We start from the raw sequence: 14,042 nt of genomic DNA on the forward strand, positions 1-14,042 counted from the left end.
ATCCTCTTGTCTGTTCATGTGTGTGTGTTATGAGTGAAAGTGGCCACAATGTTGTGTTTCGTGTTGTTTTGTTCTGTCTATTTGTTATTTCTACATTTCATGATAAATACAATTTTAAAGCCTTATCCATTTTTGAAATTTCAATTAATTTTTTTTAACCTGGCTTAGTCTGGTCATCTAACCAACTGTGAAATCCTGCTAAAAAATCCTGTGTTCAGCTAGCTTTGTCCTGACAGCATGGCAGAAAGAGTAGGGGATGGTAAACCCCAGATTTCTCAATGGCCATCAGGGATAACTTTTCCCTGGAGAATTTCTGAACTTTACAATCACCCAGCGTTCCTGCTATGTGTAAGTTAAGGCCTATAAAATATGAATTTGTGGCTAAAGAATAGCATCTAGCTTTAAAATAATAACTAAAAATTAAAAAAAAATCCTTTATATTCAGTTAAAAATATTTTTTGAAAAATTGGCTATTGTTAATTATAACACTTTTTTTTGAATGCTGAAGTCTAACAGAGGTCAGATAACATTCCCATGGTATTCTAAAATAATTTGTGTAATGTCATTTTTATATGAAGAATTAAATTCATAAAAATTTTATTGCCAAAAAAAAAAATAAGCCCCCAAGTAACCATTTTACCTCCTGCCAAGCTGTTTTCTTATAGACCTCCTGCAGCTTCCCGCAGTCCTATCCTCATTCACTTCAAAAGAGCCTGTCACCCCTCCTGCTAGCTGCCATTCCTGCGAACCTGTTTCTGACTGACTCCACCTTTAACAATGCTGAATTTGGTACTCTGCCTGGCTGTCCTTGATGCCCACCACTGCCACCAACCACCCCTTTCGCACCAAGGCTTCATGAATTTTTCCCCCACTTGACTCTCCCTTGCAAGACGGTAACAACACCTCTGGTTCCTTCCCTTCCCCTTTTGACAATGGTGCCGGAAACATAGCCAACCCCCTCCCACTCATCCCCTGACCCATCCTGGAAGTAGCCCTTTGTGCCCTCGCCATAGGTGCTGAGGAAGAGTGAGCCACCCCCAATCAATTTTTGCCACGACCTGGCCCATTCACCCATTCCCCAGAACACACTGGCATCCGTGAATGGCAGCTCAACCTCTCCCACGCCCCGAGCTCTTCAGAACTCTGCCTGCTTCCCCACCCTTCCAGCCCATGCTGTCCTCCGGACCCCCTCCTCTTCTCAGTTAATCCTTATCATGATCAACGCCTCCGCCCAGACGCCCTCAGGTACCTGCTACTCACCCATCTCACCGTCCTAAATTGCTGCCTTGAACTGCCTCACTTCACCAACGATACCAACCTTCTGCGATGCGGTATGTAGCCTCAACAACATAGCATAACTTTAAAACTAGTGGTGGAACCTGAACTTTGCCCTTTGGTACCCAATATGATTCCCCCTATTAAAAATTGTAATCAAATTCTTGTCGTTAATTTCTCCTTTCAGTTCATGATTGCCCCCAATTTAACGTTTTTTGCCTGTTTCACTGGTTTATCTCCCCCATTGTTTTACATTTGTTTCTTTAGTCCTAGAACTACTGTGTTTTGGTTGTTTTAATGCCTAAATTAACTGTTAGATCAAAAATTGCCTTATTACCTCTTAAATATAACCTTGTGTCTCTCTCCCGCTGCAGTATAAAATCAAACATTGCCTTCACCCCAGCCTTATTAAAAGGCCTGGGTGTTATTGGTGTGAGCACAGAAATTTATTCATTGGTTCATACTCTAGTATCTGTTAATGCCTTATAACTGTTGTTAAAAATGTTTACAAACTTAAAGAAGTTTACACTACTGTTGATTTCCTAGCAGAAAGTGCAGAATAACCGCTGTGGTTTAAAATTGACATTTTTTTGAGGGAGGGGGGAATTTGTGTCATCCTTAGAGTAAAATGTTGTTTTTTAAAATAAACTTGGCTTAGCTAGAGATAGCATTAGACTTGTGGAAGAAAGTCTAGAGGATAGAAATAGACAGAGGGATTAAGATGAGTCCTGATATAAAAATTGGTCCTCTACCTCATCCTGGCTGTCCAAGCTGCTGCCTAATTTGGTCATTTTATTGGCTTTTTGCTACTTTTTCCTTTGGCCCCTAGGCATTCCGTCACCTCACAAGTTTGTTAAGAATCCGGTTACTGAGATTGCCCTAATGTTCAGTATAGGTCCAATATCAGTGGCTCTCTTTAATGCACCCCGAAGGACTTGAAGCCATGGATAAACCTCTGAGCTTTAAGGAGTTTTGAGTATCTGGCTAAACGCCCCTGCTTGCTCTGCTCCTGGCTGTGGAGATGCTCATGACGGGGATAGTTTGGTGCCAGTGTCTGGGTGCAAACATGGCATTCCTAATATTTTGCACGCAAAAACTTTTAATTTGGTCTCTTGTTGCCATGTCCAAAACTGGAAGCCCACCAAACGACCTAAGACAGGCACTTCACCCATTTTGCTCTTCTTTTATTATTACAGTAAAGGGGGAACTGTGGGGAGCCTAGCTGATAAAACCTAAAACATAGGACACCTCAGTAATTCCTAATCTGGTCACCCACGTGACCAAAGGCGTCCATGCCTTGAGAACAAAGGAAATAGACAAATACTAAAGTAATTCAAAGCAGCCCAATACATCCAGCCAGAAAGAAAAATATAGAGCAACTTGCCTTTGTGTTAGCAATAGGTTATTAGGATTACAACTGAAGTTCTATTTATGCTTTTTGAGTATAATTTATAGAACTCTGTTTGAATCTTATGCTTTCAGGTAAAAAACGTGCTCTCTTCCTCTTTGCCCCTCCCATTTACCTTCCCCAGTTTATGCTAATGAATGCTGGTAATTGTAATTGGTGGAAAAACCTGTAACACCCTCTGACGTATTTCAGCCCTTAAAAGCTGATCACTGGACAATAAACTTCCCTTTTGAACAGCATGCGTTGTCTTGAGGGCTTCTCTTACTAACTTCTCTAGTTCTTCTTTACAGGTCGGTTCTGCTCGGGTGAACCCACTAATAACTAGCAACCTTCATTTCCACACCCCCGCGGGTCGGGGGTCTCCCACGAGAGTTGCATTAAGTCAGAGGGGGAGAGAGAGATGCAGAATAGTCTCACTCATCTATGGGTTTTAAGAAAAATAAGTCATTTTTGTAACAATCCTCAGAGACAATGAGAGGAGGGCTGGAACACTAGCTCACTTCATGAAGCTCACCACAAAGAGTGGTGAGTGCAGTTATAGAAATAACAACACAGAGAACTACCATATTCATGTGAATGAATGAGGGAACTGGAAAGCCTGTCTGGAGTACAGGTGGGGGTGGGGTGGGATGGAGGGAGATTTGGGATATTGGTGGTGGGAATGTTGCACTGGTGAAGGGGGTGTTCTTTACATGACTGAAACCTAATCACAATCATTTATGTAATCAAGATGTTTAAATAAAGAAAAAAATGGAAAAAAAGAAAAAAATACTAGGATGCTACTTCTTGCTTACTCAATGTACAAAGTTAACAGAAATTCTATTTTTCTATTTTCTAAATGTTCCCAAAGTGCCTTTTTTGGTAATAAATAAATAGAACGTTGCTAAAACAAACAAAAACCCAACAAACATAGGAAGCATGTAAATATCTGTCTATTAAAACAGGGTGGGGGAAGCATTAAAATGAATCAACAGTTGTATGGGCAATAATGTATTTCCAGATTCTAGGGAGCCAACTCAGTTTTCCTTGATACCTGAGTTTTATTATGGGATTATCAATAAACATAAAATGTGACAATCTTCCTAGATTGGGATATACATGTAATTTTTTCTTTAGATAAATAATTAGTCTAGGAAGGACGGATTCATAGAGGACTCCTATTATTAGTTGTCCTTGAAAAGATCCTAATAAGATCTGCCTATGTGATTTCATAACCAGTAGAGATGCCGTTTTACTTTAGTACTGCTTGACTGTCAGCAATCTTCTTTCTTTACTTGTTTCCTAAGAAAATTAAAGTTGGTCCTATACTTTACACATGGCCAAAAGTACATTTTCCTAATTTGATGCATGACAATATATCTCTGGCTTGCTTACAACCTTGAAGCAGATCACATAAAGTTTAGGATAAAGGAGAACTATCCCCCAAAACAAATAATCACGTTAGGAATGCAAAAAAAGTAGTAAATGGCACTTAAAATCCTGTATTTGTTCTGTGTATTTCTTTGCTTATATTTTTGATAAGTTTTATGAAACAAAAAGATGGAAAACAGCAAAGCTCAAATTGAGCAAAAAGCACTTTTCTGAAACCTGACTTAGCTAAATAATTGATATAAGAACTACAGAAAACATAATACAAGCACAAAAAAGTAATGCTGCATCTGAAACAATTTAGAAAAATCACAAATTAGACAGACTGCCAATATGTTGTAGTCTTAATCTATCTCAATTCAGTAAAACTACACAGTCTCTGATACTGAATTATATTTTAATAGAAATAGATACTAGGCAGAAAGGAATAATTGAAATTTTAAAAACTTCACTATAACTGAAACACCAATTTAAAAAAAATGCATAACCTCCTTTCCCTAAAAAAGTTTTGGGAAAAAAACAACAACAACAAAAAAAAAAACACAAAACACTTCCAGCCTTCTTCGTGGCTATGGCTATACTGCCGCCTAGTGGCCCAGCTTGCCATTTTCACAGCCTTCTCTCCCAGCACATTCTCATGGCACCATCACTTGTGGCTTCCCTAATGTATCTCTGTCTCCTCTGGAACTTTGCATTTGCCTAAATGTTAAATCTCCTCTCACCCTCTATAGACTTCAATAAACGGGATTTTCTCAGTTTGTGACCTTGACTCAATATTCTGCCTCTCCTTTTAATCTTTCCACAGTGTTTTTGTTTTGGGGCCACACCCAGTAGCACTCAGGGGTCACTCAGAGGCTCTGCGCTCAGAAATGGCTCATGGCAGTCTGGGGGAGCATATAAGATGACAGAGATCAAACCCAGGTTTGTCCTGGGGTGGCCACGTGCAAGACAAAGCCCTACCACTGTACTATCACTCCAGCCCACTCATTACTTCTTTTTATTTTATTTTACCCTCTTCTGTAGACTATAAGCTCCATGAAGCAGTTATTAGATGAGTGAAAAATCAATTTAAAAGATTACATGTACATATACAACCAGCACAGTTAAAGGAGTATTGGCACCACAGTTGCAAGTATCTGCAACCCCAGACCATCACAACATAAACCACCACCATGAAGGAAAAAGGAGATACCTTTTTTTGTTTGTTTCTGGGTCACACCCAGTGGTGCTCAGGGTTTATTGCTGGCTCTGTGCTCAGAAATTGCTCCTGGCAGGCACGGGGGACCATATGGGATGCCGGGATTTGAACTGCCATCTGTCCTGGATCGGCTGTTTGCAAGGCAAATGCCTTGCTACTGTGCTATCTCTCTGGCCCCAAAAGGAGATACTTTTTTTTGGGGGGGGGTTTGGTCACACCTAACAGTTCTCAGGGGTTACTCCTGGCTCTATGCTCAGAAATCGTTCCTGGCAGGCTCAGGGGACCATATGGGATGCCAGGATTCAAACCACTGACCTTCTGCATGCAAGGCAAATGCCTTACCTCCATGCTATCTCTCTGGCCCCAATACTTTTTAAGATTTTAAAAAATAAGGTACATACCCCCAACACCACCTATTTCATCTTTTTATTTTTGGATATTTTTTGGCTACACCTAGCGAAGGGCTTATGTCTGTCTGGCTCTGTGCTCAAGGATGACTCCTAGCAGTGCTCAGGAAAACATAGTACAAAGCTGGGGCTTGAACTGGGATGAGCCACACACAGCAAGCACCTTCACACCTGTACTCTCCTGGTTCTCAAATCTCCTAATAACCTATGCATAATCTATCATCGCATCATCATCCAGTAATTCAAATTTTAACTTCACTGCACCTAAATCTCACAGTACTTGCCAAAATGTGTACGTATGTTTCATATGTAAAAATAACTATTTTATAATGCATACATATATAAAATCTCAGAGATTACTTCTGGCTCTGTGCACAGGGAATCACTCCTGAGGGTTCTTGGGGACTTTATGCAGTTCTGGGGATGAAATAGGAATCGGCATAAGATAGGTGCCTTAAACTATGTACTTTCTTCTAACTCATATTCATATTTTTCATTGACTTACAAATGGTTTATAAAAATTATTCAATTTCTGGAGTTCGCTTACATTTTTGGTTTTATGGCCACACCTGGTCATTCTCAGGCTATCTGGCTCTATACTGAGGGATGTATGCAAGATAGGTACAAGCAAGAACACTATCTGCTGTACCATATCTTCAGCCTCATGCCTTTAGGGGACTTAGTTTTGTACAACCACTTTGTGATTTTTTGGGACTCCCCACCAATCAGTGCTCAGTAATTGCTCCTGATAATGTTCAGGGGCCCATGTAGTACTGGGATCAAAACTTTATGCAAAATATGTGCTAAACCCGTTGAGTTCTCTCTCTGACTTCTGACTTCACACTTCTATGTGTGTAACTGTTGACACTGCCTCCATGCAAGTTTCTGTGCATCTCACGAAGGAATACACCCCTCTCCTCACTTCTCCCATCTCCACTTCCCTTTTCCTTTTGGTAAGCACCAGCCTTCACTGAATCTAGGAGTTAGTTTTGTTTCTTTTTTTTTTTTTTTTTTTTTTTTTTTTGGTTTTTGGGCCACACTCGGTAACACTCAGGGTTACTCCTGGCTATGTGCTCAGAAGTTGCTCCTGGCTTGAGGGACCATATGGGATGCCAGGGGATCGAACCACGGTCCGTCCAAGGCTAGCGCAGGCAAGGCAGGCACCTTACCTCTAGCGCTACCACCCGGCCCCTAGTTTTGTTTCTTGACAGTTCACTTGCTCTAGTGATTCATATTCCATATACATGAAATTATCCAGTTATTTTTTACTTCCTGGCATTTCACTAAGTACAATCACCTCAAGGTTCAACGATTATACCATCAAAAAGTTTCATCTTTCTTTTTTCATTTTATTTTATTTTTTTTTGTTTTTGTTTTTTCAGGCCACACCCATTTGATGCTCAGGGGTTACTCCTGGCTAAGTGCTCAGAAATTGCCCCTGGCTTGGGGGGACCATATGGGACGCCGGGGGATCGAACTGCAGTCTTTCCTTGGCTAGCGCTTGCAAGGCAGACACCTTACCTCTAGCGCCACCTCACCAGCCCCAAGTTTCATCTTTCTAATGAGTATTCCATTGAATATATATGTGTGTGTTTATTCACCTTTACATGAATGAACATTTAGGCTGATTCTATGCATTAACTACTGTGAATAATGCTGATATGAATGAGAGTATTCAAATATCCGTTCATATTTCAAATTATCTCTCAGCCTATACCAGTGGGGAAAATGTCTTACTTTTTGACCATCAATTTGAGAATAATACATGTGGCTAATGTAGCAGTTATAAAAGTACAATGTCATTATACACCTTAATAACCTAGTAATGTCCACATGAAAACCTATACACAAATGCTTATACATAATTATAAACATTGGAAACAAACAAGACACCCTTCATTAGGTGCACGGATAAATATACTGTGGTCCATAAAAACAAAACAAGGAAATAAGCAATAAAGCAATGAACAGACACAAAGGAACTTTAAGTGTGAAAGAAGGTAATAGGAAAAGGCAACATAAGGTATGACTTCACCTGTGTAACACTTGGGAAAAATCAAAACCAGATAGTAAAAGATCAATGTGTTCCAAAGATTAGAGAAGAAGGAAATATAGAGTACAGATAATTTTTAGGATTATTATGTATGACACAATGGTATATGAGTCATTATATATTTGTGAGAAGACTAAGAGTGAATCATAGTGTAAAGATGGATTTTGAGTGATAATATGGCTCTGTAGATTCATTGGTTATAATAAATGAGTCACTCTGGTAAAGAATCTAGATAGAATGGTCTCACTCATCTATGGGTTTTAAGAAAAATGAAAGACATTCTTGCAATAACAACTTTCAGACACGAAAGGAAAAGAGCTGAAAGTTACAGCTCACCTCATGAAGCTCACCACAAACAGGGATGAGTTTAGTTAGAGAAATAACTACATTTTGAACTATCCTAATAATGAGAATGTACAAGAGAAATAGAAAGCCTGTCTAGCGTACAGGCGGGGGTTGGGTTGGGAGGAGGGAGATTTGGGAAATTGGTGATGGGAATGTTGCACTGGTGATGGGTGGTGTTCTTTACATGACTGAAACCCAAACACAATCATGTATGTAATAAAGTTGTTTAAATAAAAAAAAGAATCTTGATGGGGGAAGCTATGCATATGTGGGGATAAGGGGAAAACAGAAAAGTTCTACCTTCTGTACAATTTTTCTATAATCTAAAATGTCTCTAAAAATTAACTCCATTAATAAAGCTTGAATCATTTATTAGCTTTCCAACCCAAGGAATACTGTCTTTTTTTTTTTTGGTTTTTGGTTTTTGGTTTTTGGGTCACACCCGGCGGTGCTCAGGGGTTACTCCTGGCTGTCTGCTCAGAAATAGCTCCTGGCAGGCACGGGGGACCATATGGGATACCGGGATTCGAACCAACCACCTTTGGTCCTGGATCGGCTGCTTGCAAGGCAAATGCTGCTGTGCTATCTCTCCGGGCCCAGGAATACTGTCTTAACTCACCTTTATAATCTCAGTGTTTTCAATATAACAGTGCTAGCTGAAGAAATGAATAAACAGATAAAATGAAGAACTAAAGTAGTCACACCTTAAATATATGAGTACCTATAGTATACTGGTCACTGTTCTAGTATAAGAAAGTAGCCAGAATGTTTTACTTATTCTATTTTAGATCCCTTTTAAATTTTGATAGGTCATACCGAGCAGTACTCAAGGCTTACTCCTGGTGGGTTTGAGGGAACATACAGGGTGCTGGGGATTAAAACTGAGCCAGCTGCATGCAATGCAAGAGACCTAACTACTGTGCTCTGCCCCTCTTTCAGCATTTTATTAATAGAAAATTTCAATTAAGCTTGTTTATTCATATTTAAATGTTATTCATGTTTAGATAAAAAACATTTGCCTGATGTTTGCAAGTTAGGTGGTAGTATGACAAATAACAATGGGAAAGTACATTGTGCATTATTTATTCCCATAAATGTGCTTTCATAATCCAGACTCAATTTCATAGTCACCATCTCTTTAATATTTTCTGAAGAGTGTAACTTAAAAAGCTGGCAAAGGTGGGGATGGAGATAGTACAGTGAGTAGAACTTGCATGCAGCCAACCCAGGTTTGATTCCTGGCATCCCATCTAGTGCCCCAAGTACTGGTCAGACTAATTCCTGACTGCAAGAGTCAATAGTCATAGAGTCCTGAGCATCACTGGATATGACCAAAAAATATAACATTAAAAAAACAGTTGGGGGGCCGGCAAGGTGGCGCTAGAGGTAAGGTGTCTGCCTTGCAAGCACTAGCCAAGGAAAGGACCATGGTTCGATCCCCCGGCATCCCATATGGTCCCCCCAAGCCAGGGGCAATTTCTGAGTGCGTAGCCAGGAGTAACCCCTGAGCATTAAATGGGTGTGGCCCGAAAAACCAAAAAAAAAATCAGTTGGGGCCGGAGAGATAGCATGGAGGTAAGGCATTTGCCTTGCATGCAGAAGGATGGAAGTTCGAATCCCAGCATCCCATATGGTCTCCTGAGCCTGCCAGGAGCGATTTCTGAGCATAGACAGGAGTAACCTCTGAGCGCTGCTGGGTATAACCCAAAACACACACACAAAAAAAAACAAAAACAAAAAAGTTGGCAAAGGTGACCCTAAGATAAGGCACTTATCTTACATATAGCTGACTCTAGCATGTCTGTTGATCCCTGGCTCCCTGAGTACCACTAGGAATGACCCTGGGCACAGACAAGGAATAGCCCCCAAGCACTACGGCTAAGTACACAAATGCCCATGTCTCATCTTAAAAAGAGGTGTCAACAATGCAGAAAGGTATTCTATACTCAAAGCAGCACTATTCACAATAGCCAGAATCTGGAAACAACTCAAGTTTCTAAGAGCAGATGAGTGGATAAAAAAATTATGGTATGGGGCCAGAGAGATAGCATGCAGAAGATAGCAGAAGATAGCATGCAGAACGTCGGTGGTTCGAATCCTGGCATCCCATATGGTCCCTTGAGCCTGCCAGGAGTGATTTCTGAGCGTAGAGCCAGGAGTAAGCCCTGAGCACTGCTGGGTGTGAACCCCGCCCCCAAAATAAAGTATGGCACACCTTACACAATGGAATACTACGCAGCTGATAGGAAAATGAAGTCATGAAATTTGCTTATACAAGGATAGACATGGAGAGTATCATGCTGAGTGCAATGAGACCAAGGGAGGGGGACAGACAGAATGATTGCACTCATCTGCAGGATTTTTTGGTTTGTTGTTGTTGTTTTTGGGTCACACCCGGCAGCACTCAGGGGTTACTCCTGGCTCTATGCTCAGAAATCGCTCCTGGCAGGCTCGGGGGACCCTATGGGATGCTGGGATTCAAACCACCGTCCTTCTGCATGCAAGGCAAATGCCCTACCTTCATGCTATATCTCCGGCCCCACATCTGCAGGATATTGATAAAACCAACCCCATAGTATGAAAATAATAACTAAAAACAATAGAAACAATGGGTGGAGAGTGCAGTTAAGACAAAGAAAGGATAGCCGGAGAGATAGCATGGAGGTAAGGCATTTGCTTTACATGCAGAAGGATGGTGGTTCAAATTCCGGCATCCCATATGGTCCCCCGAGCTGCCAGGAGTGATTTCTGACCGTAGAGCCAGGAGTAATCCCTGAGCACTGTCGGGAGTGACCCAAAAAACAAAGAAACAAGCCAAAAAGACAAAGAAAGGACCACTATGACAATAACAGTTGGAAATGGTGACTCTGGAAAAGGACTGGTAGCAAAGTGATATGCATGATACCCCTTCAGTAACTATTGAGATCCATAGTGCCTAAAAGGAAAAAGAGAGAGAGAAAATATCTGACTCAGAGGTTGGCTAGAAGTGGGAGGCGGACAGTAGAATAACTGGGGAAATTAGTGGTGGGAAATAAACAATGGATGTGCGTTCAAACAATGTATGGTCGAAACTCAACTATAATAACCTTTTAACTCTTTATCTCATTGATTTAATTAAAACGGTGTTAAAGGAGAAGCATAAATGAAGACAAAGGCCAAGTTTTACTGACAATAAATACTTTAATGAAAACTGAAGTCGGTAACATACATAGCAATAGCTGCCCTGGCCTATGCCTTCTGCTAGGGCCCAAATTTGGGGCTAACCAACTACATTTAACCCACATTTCAAGAGAAGGCCATTTTAAATGTCACCCATCAGTATCCATCTTCACAGAAGATACCAATCTGTGGCCAGAGTCTCAATGTTAACAGTTTTTCTCAGGGAAAAGTTAACATGGTAACACAAACACAATTTAGAACCATCCTAGTATTTTTCCATCAGGAGGTCATGGGGAAACCAGTGGTTCTGTAAACACTTACAAGTCTGTCAAAATACAATAGAAGAGGAAAGGGGAAAGAAATGAGTAGAAAGGTCACAGGGCTTGGCTCACATAGACTTGAGTCCTTAGATCTGAAGCCTCTTGAGCTGTTCATATGTAATAAAAAACTGAAGAGTAAGTCATGGAAGATCTCCCAATTGATACTGAAAGACAAACCCTGTTCTAAAACTGTCATTACATTCACTTAAATTGAGGTACTTGTTCTGTGCTAATCTTAAACTATATATATTTTTTTGGTTTTTGGGTCACAACCGGCAGCGCTCAGGGGTTACTGCTGGCTCTACACTAAGAAATCGCTCCTGGCAGCCTTGGGGGATCAAACGAGATGCTGGGATTCAAACCACCGTCCTTCTGCATGCAAGGCAAATGCCCTACCTCTCTGCTATCTCTCTGGCCCCTTAAGCTGTATTTTTTAAAGCTTTTATTATAAAAAAAAATCTAAATATGCAAACCACAGAGTCAGCAACACTGAAATCATGAGACCCAAACTTTAATAACCAAATGTTAAGAGGTGGCTGTCAAGATGGCAGGCTGGAGGAGGATAGCAATAAAAAAAAGGACCTGGAAACAGAAAAGAACCTGGAGGAAAGTTGACACAGATGCCAGCATCAGTCTCGGAACACTATATATTTAAAATTCAACTATGAATAATTTGTAAATTACGGTGCTTTTTTTGGTTTGATTTTGGGTCACACCCGGCAGCGCTCAGGGTTTACTCCTGGCAGGCTCGGGGGACCATATGGGATGCCAGGATTCGAACCGCTGACCTTCTACATGAAAGGCAAACACCTTACCTCCATACTATCTCTCCGGCCCCCAAAAATCAAGGTGCTTTAATAAATTTTTTAATCTGGCAAATCAAGCATAAAATGGATCTCTACTAAGTGCACATTATGGCTTTGGGCATTTAGCAACATAAAGTGATTAGTGACTATACTCTCGGAACAGACACATACACCAAGAACACCACACCTAATTACCACACATATTTCAGGGCTACAGCTCTTATTAAATTATCATAGAAATCTGAGGGAGGGAGATGCTTTCAGATTATAGGTTCCACAAAGACTTACTTTTCAACCTTGCAGTGTTCATCACTATATACACCAGACAGTCTCCACTCTCTGATTTTACATAAAAGGCACTTGGACACAGAAGGAGGGACACTTACTCTTTTTTTTTTTGGTTTTTGGGCCACACCCGGCATTGTTCAGTGGTGACTCCTGGCTGTCTGCTCAGAAATAGCTCCTGGCAGGCACAGGGGACCATATGGGACACCAGGATTCGAACCAACCACCTTTGGTCCTGGATCGGCTGCTTGCAAGGCAAATGCTGCTGTGCTATCTCTCCAGGCCTGACACTTACTCTTGTGGAAAGAGTGCTAGCTTGACTCTGGATTCCTCTACTCTAAAGGTGTTTTATTTTCCAGCTATTCTGGTTATAGATAGGAAAATAAGGACTGCCTCTCAAAAGAGATTTTCCTCTGAGCATGGTATAGCAGGATTTCCAAAAGTTTCATATTCCTTTTCCAAGTTGGTAATGTTTGATATTGTTTTGTTTAAACAAGAAAAGAAGGAACATATAAGCAAATCCTTTCTACTCCCTTTACTTTTCATTGACCTGTAGTCTTGCCTATTGTGGGAAACAATGAATTAAACTCTAGGTGAAAGCTGTTTTTCTATTTACTTTAGTGTATCCCAGAGTAGCCAATACTGTTCCCACACCAAAGATACTGAAATGATCCAGGAGTAGTCTCATGTGCAACTGAAGAGTGCTGTTTATCTGCTTTAAAAAGTAGACATTGGGGCCGGAGAGGTAGTATGAAGGTAAGGCGTTTGTCTTGCATGCAGAAGGTCAGTGGTTCAAATCCCGGCATCCCATATGGTCCCCTGAGCCTGCCAGAAGTGATTTCTGAGCATAGAGCCAGGAGTAACCCCTGAGCGCTGCCGCGTGTGACCCAAAAACCAAAAACCAAAAAAAAATTTTTAAAAAGTAGACATTAAGGAGAGTTCTAAGTTCTAAGTTGAGTTCTAAGGGGAGTTCTATGTTGTTTCTAAAAAGGGGGCAAAAGGTAAATACATTTTGGATCTTTTTTATTTAGTTCCACACCCAAGGATCATTATAATGCTTATATTTCTCACTTGCCTAAACTTCAGTAATCAAAATATCTCATAGTCTACCATTACCTGGAAAAATGAAATGTTTGCTGTTATTCTTGTGTTTCAAAGGATACAATGATGTTCCAGGGTCCAAGTCGAAGCCAGTTTGGCCAAAATCCTTTATAGAGTGCAAAAAATCCCTCATGTTTCCACATCTGAAAGATAAATTAAAGACAGTGAACTCTTTTTCTTTACGTCAGACAATTGTTTTGTTTTATTATGCATCTTGGATGTCCTGGCCCAAGAACTTAGAACTACGGAATGATTTTTTTCTAAACGCATATGTTAATGCATATTTAGTCAAGTTAATCTAGTCTTCCTTCAAAATT

The 14,042-nt window shown here is 40.6% G+C and overlaps 1 protein-coding gene across 3 annotated transcripts in view; it reads right to left on the minus strand.

The window, feature by feature from the left end:
- Positions 1-11,214: 11,214 nt before the first annotated feature.
- The window catches only part of SLC25A14 (solute carrier family 25 member 14), a 49,265-nt gene continuing 46,437 nt past the window's right edge, over positions 11,215-14,042 (minus strand). For all 3 annotated transcript variants that reach the window (XM_049766689.1, XM_049766688.1, XM_049766690.1), the window contains 2 exons: positions 13,788-13,868; positions 11,215-11,661 (listed from right to left, as the gene is read on the minus strand). In XM_049766689.1, the coding sequence (XP_049622646.1) occupies positions 11,620-11,661; positions 13,788-13,868 (123 nt within the window). In that variant the 3' untranslated portion in view covers positions 11,215-11,619. The remainder of the gene's footprint in view (positions 11,662-13,787; positions 13,869-14,042) is intronic.

The sequence above is a fragment of the Suncus etruscus genome, chromosome X (assembly GCF_024139225.1).
Source record: "Suncus etruscus isolate mSunEtr1 chromosome X, mSunEtr1.pri.cur, whole genome shotgun sequence".
NCBI classification, from domain to species: Eukaryota; Metazoa; Chordata; class Mammalia; order Eulipotyphla; family Soricidae; genus Suncus; species Suncus etruscus.